Source organism: Bactrocera tryoni, chromosome 1 (genome assembly GCF_016617805.1).
Source record: "Bactrocera tryoni isolate S06 chromosome 1, CSIRO_BtryS06_freeze2, whole genome shotgun sequence".
Taxonomy (NCBI): Eukaryota; Metazoa; Arthropoda; class Insecta; order Diptera; family Tephritidae; genus Bactrocera; species Bactrocera tryoni.
This window is the reverse complement of record NC_052499.1, coordinates 83,553,495-83,564,314: the sequence shown is the minus strand read 5'-3', so window position 1 is coordinate 83,564,314 and position 10,820 is coordinate 83,553,495. Positions and strand designations below refer to the sequence as shown.

At 37.6% G+C, this 10,820-nt stretch overlaps 3 protein-coding genes across 3 annotated transcripts; 2 read left to right on the top strand and 1 right to left on the bottom strand.

Annotated features, from left to right (window-relative positions):
• Window positions 1-556: 556 nt before the first annotated feature.
• LOC120778874 (basic salivary proline-rich protein 1-like) lies at window positions 557-1,795 on the top strand. The gene has a single exon (XM_040110952.1). It carries the CDS (start codon window positions 557-559, stop codon window positions 1,793-1,795), a length of 1,239 nt encoding a protein of 412 aa, XP_039966886.1.
• A 971-nt stretch (window positions 1,796-2,766) lies between these two features.
• LOC120778799 lies at window positions 2,767-3,330 on the top strand. Its single transcript, XM_040110836.1, has 2 exons — window positions 2,767-2,788; window positions 2,866-3,330. The coding sequence occupies exons 1-2, from the start codon at window positions 2,768-2,770 to the stop codon at window positions 3,328-3,330; spliced, it is 486 nt and encodes a 161-aa protein (XP_039966770.1). The 5' UTR covers window position 2,767.
• A 3,895-nt stretch (window positions 3,331-7,225) lies between these two features.
• On the bottom strand, window positions 7,226-8,538 carry LOC120778719. Its single transcript, XM_040110721.1, has 2 exons — window positions 8,515-8,538; window positions 7,226-7,717 (listed from the first exon to the last, which is right to left on the bottom strand). Exons 1-2 carry the CDS (start codon window positions 8,536-8,538, stop codon window positions 7,226-7,228), a joined length of 516 nt encoding a protein of 171 aa, XP_039966655.1.
• Between the last annotated feature and the right edge of the window lie 2,282 nt (window positions 8,539-10,820).

Sequence of the window (10,820 nt, the reverse complement as noted above, 5' to 3'; positions counted from 1 at the left end):
TATATGAGTGTATGTGTGTGCGTTGATGAGTATAAATCATTTGTGTATTTTGAATTTCGTTGTTTGCTTTGTTTTCGTCACACTTTTACGGTTGTTATTGCTAACAACGCTTGTAATTGCGCTGCAAAAAGCCATTCGTTCATAATCGTGATTTGTTGCCTTTCTTTGGAAAGGCTATTTGTTGTTGCCAAACATTTTATTTTCTGTTTTTGGAAATTTTCTTCCTACAACATTTCTTTGGACTGTTGATCATATTTGAGGTCTCATTTGTTTATGCCTTCACTTCATCGCAGTTTGATTAAACGAAATGCACTTCACATTCAGAGACAAACCTGTTTCTGCAAATTAAAAATCATAAGCAAATTACCAAAGCAGCGCGGCAGTAAAAAGTTCACATTTGACTTATCATCCGCGGTCGGAGTTGAATTTGAATTCCAGCAGCAACATTTGAGTGCAGACAACGCAAGTGAAACCATCGCAGAGCGCGAAGTGACAGTTTAGAATAAGACGCCACTTTTGACGATATTTCGGTAAAGCCGAGTTTTCTTCAAGCAAAATGCAGTTTTTCGCGCTGAAACCAAAATTAAGTTCTCAACATTTTCTACTCGTGACATTACTTCTCATAACGACTGCTCTTAACTCCGATGGCTATGGTCATCAGCAGACAGCAACCCAACAACATAATGGTTATATATACGGGCCTCCTCCACCTCCGCCATTTGTTAACGTACCTCGTGCACTGCAAACGTCCTCGCCTGCTGGCACTCAGGTGCCTGTTTTGACAGCTGTGGTGCGCCCACTTGGACCTCCGGGAAGAAATTACGAAGTGAGACTCTCTCAACCGAATCATCACAATTTGCTACACAGACAACCACCTCCACAAGCAACTATAAATGGACCATCGCCTTATTATACCAACAATTACCAACCAGTCAACTCCGGCGCGAGATATGCGCCGCCAGCGTTACCATCTCAACCGAGACCATACCAGCAAGCTTTTCTTGGCGCAACTGAGCAGCAATACAACAACAATGCTGCTGGTTCCCCCGTTTCGAATACACCACATCAGAATCCGCTACTGACACCGCAGTATGGGCAACCACCTCCCACCTCCTTAACACCTGCGCCAGGACAGTCACAATCATTTGCGAATCAAGGTAATCAGCAGAATAACGGTAATACGCAGCTGACACCGCAGTATGTGCAACCAGCATCACCTCCCTCCGTCTCTACGCTGCAACAGTCACAATCCTTTGCGAATGCCGGCAATCAACCGCAGCAACAGTCGGCTGTTGGGTCACCGATTGGACCTCAACAAAGTAATGGCGTTGGCACCAACGGTAACGCACCAAATTTTCAACTCAGCTCCGGCGCACAGCCTAGCACCGCGAACACCGTCGACGGCTCTAACAATGGCGTGCTGGGAAATTACATTTCGCAATCTGAAGTCGGTCAATTGGACCATTACTTCGAGAAGCAGAATCCAGTGGGTGACACACGCGCCTATACTCGTCTCATCAACACCTGCTATCCGGATGGCCGTTGCGATCAGCAGCAGCAACTGGGCGCCGGTGAAACCCATCAGAGACACCAGCAGGTAGTATCAAACGCGCGAGCGCGTGTACAACCGATCTCGGATAAGTGCCGCGCCCTGGGCAATTCAGGCGCTATGTCGGCAATAACTGCTGGATCCGTTAGCGTAGGGAATCCTGCGCTTAACTCGGCGAATCGTCCACCAAATCGTCGACTCTATCAATATACAGAAGTTGTGTTACCGCGCGATCCATTCAACTGAAAAAAAACATAACAACCAATTTGTGTTAATTAGTTTGTATATACCAAGAAAATATATGTATTCGTGACAGTTTTGTTTGTGAAAAGGTCAGTGTCTACATTCTTTTAAGTTTTGTTTAACATTTATTTCAAGTTTAGTCTAAGTGTATTAAAACGAATTGTGAATAAATTATTATAATGAGAACACCATATGCTTTGAAGGTTTTTGGACGGTTTCGGTTTGAAGGTTTCGTTTGATGAATCGTTAATGTACCGCTAGGCATTTTTCATAGCCTAAAAGTATGTTACAGCTTCGTGTTTCTTCGGTGTTATTTATCTTGTGAATGCGTAGTGCATTTTCTAGCAACATTGTTGTGCAACATTAGTGTTAATGATCAGTGCTGAAGTAGAAACATTGTTGCGCAACATTAGTGTTAATGATCAGTGATCAAGTAAAACTTACTGTACTGCATTTCCAGCAACATTGTTGCGAAGCCTCTGTAGTAATGATCAGTGATGAAGTAACAACATTGTTGCGCAACATCTGTGGTAATGATCAGTGATCAAACAGTACTTGCTGCTGTAATGATCCGAACAATAATGAAAAGCAAATGGAACGACTTCTAATATGACTTGCAACAGAGAAGGCATTAACGAGTAAGGGGTAACGGTATACTCGAGCTCCTCACCTATAATAAATAGATTATTTGACACTAATCTTTCATTTCTAAAATTTCTGTTTCGTAGTAATAATATAGGCTTAACATAATTGTTGTTATATAATAAAGTACCGAGTTCATTTAACTGAACATAAGCTTCCTTTCCACTAGTTGTGTCATTCTCATTTGTCTTATTTAACTTCAGCTTCAAATGTAAATACTGCGATATGTTCTAAAACTAGCTTTATGTATATTCGAAATTAAATATTAAGTTAGTCACTAATTGTAGTTTGTCTCGAGCGGATTGAAAAGCAGAACCAAAATATTTCAATAAAATGAAATTCCTGCTATTTATGGTGAGCACAAGCTTTTGTTATACATTATCTACATACACATGCACATATGATATACAACATATTTCGCCAATCACTAGGTCTTCTGCGCTACGCTCACTCAATCCCACACAAGAAGCATTACAAAAGTCGCTAACACAGGCACAGCAGCAGCGTTTGGTCATGACTATCATAACTCATCTAAGTACGGTTATGGTTATGAGCAACCGAGAATTCAATTCAATTATCCAAAAGCCCAGAACACACACATGAACTACAAAGCATTGGAGAAAATTAATTACCTGAACTATCAATCAGCACATTCGAAGCTAAAGCCAGTCGGCAGTGTACCTATGCGATTGCTATTTCAAATGCCCAAGATGCATGCTGGCAAGCCTTATAGAGACGAAAAGGATCTGCGTACAATTATGGAGGAGCGCGAAATGCGACGACCGGCACCACGGCGTTTAGTGCCATACAACGAGGTAATCATCAGAATTGACAGCAATAAACATTTTACTAAACTACCAAATGAAATGGCTAAACAAATCAACAAAATTTTTTAATAATTTGTTTTTATTGGCACGATTAACAGCGACTTGTTTACTACTAATCATAACCATTGGGAACTCCCCTAAAAAATGGATATCAAAATATAGTGATAAACGAAACAAAAATGTCTATGAATTTACATAAAATATTCTAATTAGAAATGAGTCATACGAGTTTGCTTTAGACTCGCATTCAACATATCCAGTTTTAAAGAAGAACTTATAATCATGATGACAAGCTCATTTCATTCATAGAAACAAGATTGCGCTAAATTAAGTTGAAATTCAAAATATTTTTAATAGTTTCATAACCGATTCTTGACGGGACTCATTAACTGAGAACAACATTGTTATTGAATCAGCTGATTGAATGAAACCCCTTGAGAATCTCACACCTTTGATTTTATATCAATGAAAGTGTGCAGCAGTGGATCTCAGTATAGATCTCTCTCTCTCAAAGTTGCATATGCAGATTCGCATGCTTTTATAAATGGAAACATTTTCGAGATACACTGTCACCGAATACTAATGTAATAATGTCCTAAATTAGGAAACCAGGCTTAGAGGCGAAAAGCTAATGAAAGGAATCATAGGGAATTTATAAAGGGTTTCCCAAAATTAAATCAAGATTTTAATTTGCAACCATTTACGTTGTAAATTGTAGACAACCCTAAAAAAAAAACAAATTGTCAGCTGTCAGCTCAGGCTTATTAAAAGTGGTGCATAACACTATAAAACTATGTGTCTAATGAAGACAAGAAGACATTATACCTTATTTCAAAAATAATGAAACCTTAACGGTCTTCTTCTTCTTCTTTATTGACGAAGAAACCAATCGTTCTTCCTTTCTATCTTCCTTTTACAGTTTTCATCCATTCGGACGACATGACCTAGCCAGCGTAAAGACAGCGGCTCTCAATTGCTTATCTCATACAGCTCATCGTTCCGTCGACTGCGGTATTCGCCGTTGCCAATGCGTAAAGGACCATAAATCTGGCGCAGAACCTTTCTTTCAAAAACTCGTAACGCCGACTCATCGGATGTTGTCATCGTCCACGCCTCTGCACCACCATATAGCAGGATGCGGATAATGAGTGACGAAAGAAAGTCTTCATAACCGTCATATATTTACAGGGTGTTCCGAAATTATTACTAATATCTCACAATTGACGAAGATTGAGAAGTAAAGTCCGCTCTCACCAAACAAAACCCAATCGAAACTAGTACAGTTTCATTTCACATTCATAGTTTCATGGTTTTCTCAGAAGGTTTTACAGTTAAAGTGAATTTAATCATAACAATCATTTAATCGACACAGTTTAGTCCGTTATTCGGTAATAAATACAAGTAGTTCGAGTATTCGAGGCTATACGCCGTTATTTAAAGCTCACAATACTCACAAATACTATGCTTAATCGAATTTCAGAACTACTCAAAACTAAATTATTAAAAAAAAGACAAACAACATTACAGAGATGGCGGATTTGTTGCTTTTGGTGATTCTTAGGGGGAATGCTATATATGGATTAAGCTGAACGCGTTCAAGCTATAACTAGTTTTGAGTATTAAATTTTTCGCCAAAACACAACAACTAAAGCTCATAAACAATTTCGGTTGATAGAAATATGCAGCCAATCGTATGATCGTATTACTAACGGGTGATCCAAGTGTAAATAATTTTTTCAATAGCTTTTTTTGACAGATCACGTGTGAATCGTGACAAGTTGTCATGTTATTTTTATTCCGTATTGTTTGATATTTCATCATGGAAAAACTCACGTTTTGCAAAGAAGATTAATGGAGGTTGAGAGTGTTTACGAAGACCGTTAAGAATGGATTCGGCGCCGTTCGCAGTAACTCGGACTGACGTATGGAACTACTTGGCGCATTTTACGTCGAGTCTTAAATTGAAAGCGTACAAAATACAACTTGTGCAAAAACTGAAGTCGCTCGACCTTCCCAAGCGGCATCGATTGGCTCTTGAAAAGTTCCAAGAAGATCCGACGTTTAGGAGCCAAATTTTGTTCAGCGATGAGGCTCATTTCTGGCTCAATGAGTTTGCAAAGAAGCAAAATTGCCGCATTTGTGGTGAAGAGCAACCTGAAGAGATTCAAGAGCTGCCATTTCATCCAGAAATGGTGTGATTTGTGGGACCGGTGAAATCATTGTTCCATATTTCTTCAAAAATGATGACGATGAGAACGAAACCGTCAGTGGCGACCGATATAGCGCCAGGTAATCGACTATTTGATGTGTAAAATTTAAGCTCGTGAGCTCGACGACATTTGGTTCCAATTAAGAGATTTATTGAGAGATTCGGTAAGCAAATAATTTCACATTTTGAACTGGTCGATTGGCCACCAAGATCGTGTGACCGTTTGAAGTTTTCCTGTAGGGATATGTCTAATATGTCTAATAGTCTAAAGTCTATCTGGACAATCCCGCTTCGGTTCAGGTCTTGGAATAAAACATCACCGGTGTCATTGTGTCATTCGCCAGTTACCAGTCGAAATGCTCGAATAAGCCATCGAAAATTGAACTCAATGGATGGACCATCTGAGACGTAGACACGGCCAACATTTCATGGAGATAATTTTCAAAAAATAGATGCTAAAAAATGCTCTTTCGAATGATAGTAAACAGTCCCCATTAAATTTGAAGTTTCTGTGTTTTTTATTTAAAAAAGTAGGAGATCTCCCAACGGGTCACCCTTTATATTAATATAGGTGAATATAGTTTTTTATAATTTTTTTAGTTATATAAAATAGTCAGATAGTCAGTAGAATACTATGCAGTCAAAGCAATAAGCTAAGATTTTAGGACTAAAAACATACTGGACCTAAACAGACCAGTCTTCTTCAAAGATATATTTAGGCAACAGGATGGAACTATCCAGGATGGATAGTTAGTAATAATATTTCCCACGTGGTTTATATAAGAAGCTAAAATAAAAATAGCGACTCCTTAAAGTTGATCAATAGTAATAATGCTTGGAGAAGATTTTTGTACATCCAATGAAGCATTTGAGGGGTTAGAGTTTAATATTTTTTAAGCACACTTACACTTTAATACACTTGCACCTACAATGTACAGTACAAACACAATATTTTTGTTGATTTTTTTCACTCAAATTGCATTCACCTAAATTTGTGCAATTTTTGCTATTTAACCGTTATTTAAAATTCCTTACAACTCGTAAATAACTGTCCCAGCAGGTTTCGCATCATCTTCGCTCATAGCCAATTAATTTCAAACCGAATATATGTACATACATATGTACAAGTATATACCATATAATAGATCGTTGACGTATTCATTGCTGGATTATTAGCTGCAGCTGGGAGGCAAATTAGCCGTCTCTGCATTTTATGCGCCATCGTTTCATTATCGACTTGACACGTAATGCGACTATAATTAATGATTTCTTCAGTTCGAAACTGGCTATTAATTACTTTTTATATGTGTTTCTATTTTTGCCTATTTTGCTTATTGTTTGTTTTTGTCTTAAAAGCCACTTAAACTTAGTTCTTGAAATGACATTTTTATGGTTTCGAATTTTTTATGGCGTTCGCCGACTAATCGTAGACGCCAACTTGTTCACGAACGTAATCATAGTCGCCCGGCTATTATTATAAGCTTGTCTTTAATTTTTTTTCGTCTAATTGTTGTGTTCGCTTATTTGTTTACAAGCGTTATTGCGCATTTCTTTTGTGCAAAAATTCCAAACTTTCTACCATTAAACTCGGGAATCGCCAAACAGTCGTCAAAATTTCGAAAATATAAACAAATTAATTATAAAAGAAAAATTTTTTTTTTACAATAAATAAGTTATTTTATTAAATGTCTAACAGAAAATATCACAAGGAAATAAATAAATACACAACAAGAACATCGGAAGAGTGCAATTCGTTCAATAGAATTTCTTTTGATTCGACGGGTTCACGCTATAGAGATCGTAATCGAACTGATCCCATGCGTAGGCGTCGGCGCCGCGCGGCACTGAGGAGCCTTTCTTCAACTTCAGCATCTTCTTTTTCTCCAGTTTGGGATCGGCCACTTCAATGCGCTGCCGTATTTCACGTTCCTGCTTCGACACGGCTTGCGGTGCACGTATCGGTGTATTCTTGGGCAAGAACTGTGTTTCGTCCATGCTGAAGTCGGACTCGGCTGTCATTTTCGGTTCGTGGAAACTGGCGAAATTCTGATACTTTATAGAATCCGTGGGGAATTTGTCATCGGCCATAATCATGTCAAAGTTGTTGCTCTGCACCATAGGCACCTCGTTCGACGCGGAGGCGAGCAGTGGATCGATATTGTATCTACCATATTTGCCAAATTTGTAGTAGAGTGGGCTGGCTTGAATTGTTAGCACGGAGAGGAGCAATAGTGCGACGAAGGTTAGCTGTAAATGTGAGAATTAAGAGTGCAATTTTATTTTTGTTGCAATGGTAAGTAAAGATTTTTTAATGTAGTAAAAATTAACGATGGCGAGTTTAGTTTAGTTAAATTATATTAGTGGATATGTTTATCTCAATTTCCGAACAAATAAATTGCGAATTTATTTTTAAAAACACAGGAATTAAAAAATGTATATTTAACTTTCGATAACTAATTTTTTTTTTTTTTCAAAATTAAAATAATTAATTAATTTATTTATTTTAATAAAAAATAATTACAGTTATTAATAATTACTTTAATTAATTTAAATTTAAAAATTAATTAAATTAAAATTTATTTAAATTAAAAAATTAATTTAATCAAAATTGATTAATTAATTAAAAGAAACTAAAATTATTAAAAACTTATTAATTTTAATTTAAAAATTAATTAATTTAATTAACTAAAAAATAAAATTAAAAAATTAACTAAAAAATAAAATTAAATATAATTAATTAATAAAAACTTGATAACAATAAAATATAATTAATTAATTAATTTTTTAGTTTAATTAAATAATTAATTTTTTATTAAAATAAATAAATAATTTAATTATTTTAGTTTTGCAAAAAAAAAAATTTTTGCAATTGAAAATCAAATAAAATAATTAAATAATTAATTAAGTTAAGCTTTGAACAAAATTTAAGATCGTATAAAAAAATTAGCGAAAATTGTCATTTTCATTTTCCAAACTTTGAATATTCCAATAAAATACTTTTGAAAAACTACTCCAACACAAAAATTTGTTTATTAAAAAATTACCATTTTCTGCACAAAATCCCGCATTTTTTCACAATAAATAGTTAACTTTTATAAGATGTTTAATCTTAGGCCTTAGACTGTGTCCTTCAATATGTTCTTAAATCGTAAAATCGCTGTTTTTATATCTACTTAGCACTTGCGCACTTTCTTTATAAACACAAACGTTTTGGGTTGTTGATGCTGTCAAAACAGTGTGGCATCTAACTGCCGATTGAAGCGTCTTTTAACTTTTGAACGAAAATTCGCATTAGCCCACACTGAAACAAGCAGACGCCGACGTAAGCGCAGTAGCACCTTATACATATGTATGCACGTACCGTTGTGTACCTGAAAACTCACGCTCAGTTGGGAATCGGGCAAATTTTCGTACACAAAAAAATTGGTCAAATAACAAACAAGATATAAGAAGCCAAAATCGATCAGCGAACAACGCAGAACCGCAGAGAAAAAAGGCAATCCCGCGTGAAACCCGCAGATCCGGTTTTCGGTGAAATGCGCCAATGAACATGACCGGTCGCTCGCAAAATTCTTAAATTGTATTTCTCTACAGTCTGTTGATTTTTATTGTTTCATTCGTTGTGTTTTTGTTGTAGTTACGAAGGGAAATGTCCAGAATTGTGCAATTAAAGGCAAATGTGATTGCACGGCGCCGCCTGCGCAATGCGTAGCGCACTTTGCTTGGCACGCAGCTACTGGCCGGGCTGGTTTTCTGTGCAGTGAACCCTACATGACCGCAAAATGCCAATAAACGGCATTAGAGAGTTCGCGCTCGTCGGTAGGTGGGCGCAGTCGCAAAGCCTCATAAATTAAACAAATTCTGAGATTCAAAGCCGAATTTGGCAGCAAAAAATACCGAAATGAAATCAAAAGTAAGCGCGACAAAAGAGTGTTCCAGTTCAACTTAGCCACAAGTAGGTATACAAATATTTATGGTAATTTTATACCATACACAACATGCCAAAAACTTTGGCGCGGCAGCCAATCCGATATACCTACTTCAGATAGGTCTTCTTCCACCCGATCTCCCCCACGGAGTAGAGATCTTCCATTTCGTTTGCTTCCACCGGAGGGTACTGAATCGAAAACCCTCAAATCTGTGGTGTTCTCTTTCATCCGGAAAACATGACTCAACCAGCGCAAACGCTGTCTCTTAATTCGTTGAACTACATATGTCAATGTCGTTGTATATCTGCTACAGCTCGTTCCATCAACCGCAGTATTCGCCGTTGCCAATACGTAAAGGACCATAAATCTCGCGCAGAATCTTTCTTTCGAAAACTCGTAACGCCATCTTATCAGATATTGTCATCGTCCATGCCTCTGCACCATACAGTGGTGAAGTTGAGTGACTTGTAGAGTTTGGTCTTTGTCCGTCGGGAGCGGACTTTACTGCTCAATTGCCTACTCAATCCAAAGTGGCACTTGTTGGCAAGAGTGATTCTGCGTTGAATTTCAAGGCTGAAAAGGACCATTATCGAGCTCAAATAGAAGGAACAAGTCTTTCGGGAAATTTTTCATAGTATAGTTATACATCAAGAGACAGGGAAATTCTTTCCAAAACAACTTTTTCCTATCTGCCTGGCAAAGCTCGAATACAATTACGGTAAAACTGTTAATCTTGTGATGCTATCTAAAAATCAAGCTATTTTTCGACGCCGTCTTGGGAGTGAAGCTGCTTCTGAGCCAGACCACATGCCATCGAACGGAACCAGTGATAATCGGACAGTGCAATATCTGGGGAATATGGCGTGTGGCGTAGAACTTGCTATTTAAGCGTTTCCAGGTAGGTTTTAACGAGTTTGGCAATATAAGAACGAGCGTTTTCATACAATAGAATCACTTTTTCGTGCCTCAACTGGTATTATGGTCTTAAGAAACCCAAGTATCTCGTTTCTGAATCATTCCCAGCGCATGTAGAGGGTTCAAAATGGCTTGACGTGAACGCCCAATGCTGAAGCAAGCTCTTGCGTTTGACACGGATTTTCATCGAGCAACGTCTCCATTCACCGTCTTCGAAGGTTTTTGGCCTTCCTTCACGTCTTTGTACCGACGAAACCAACCACAGCACGTTGTTTCACTGTAAACTTTTTTGAGTTCCCGGTGTGCTTCAGCCGCCGATTACTTGACTGAAAGAATAAAATCAACACTTCCCGCAAATGACGATTATTTGACAAAAGTCGGACATATTCGGACAATCAAAAGTATATGACACATAAACAAAGTCACTAATTTGGAAACGCCCTTTCCTATTCAAATCTCTAGGTTAAGTTTGGATATAACAAAATCGCTCCCCACTAACTGCATAC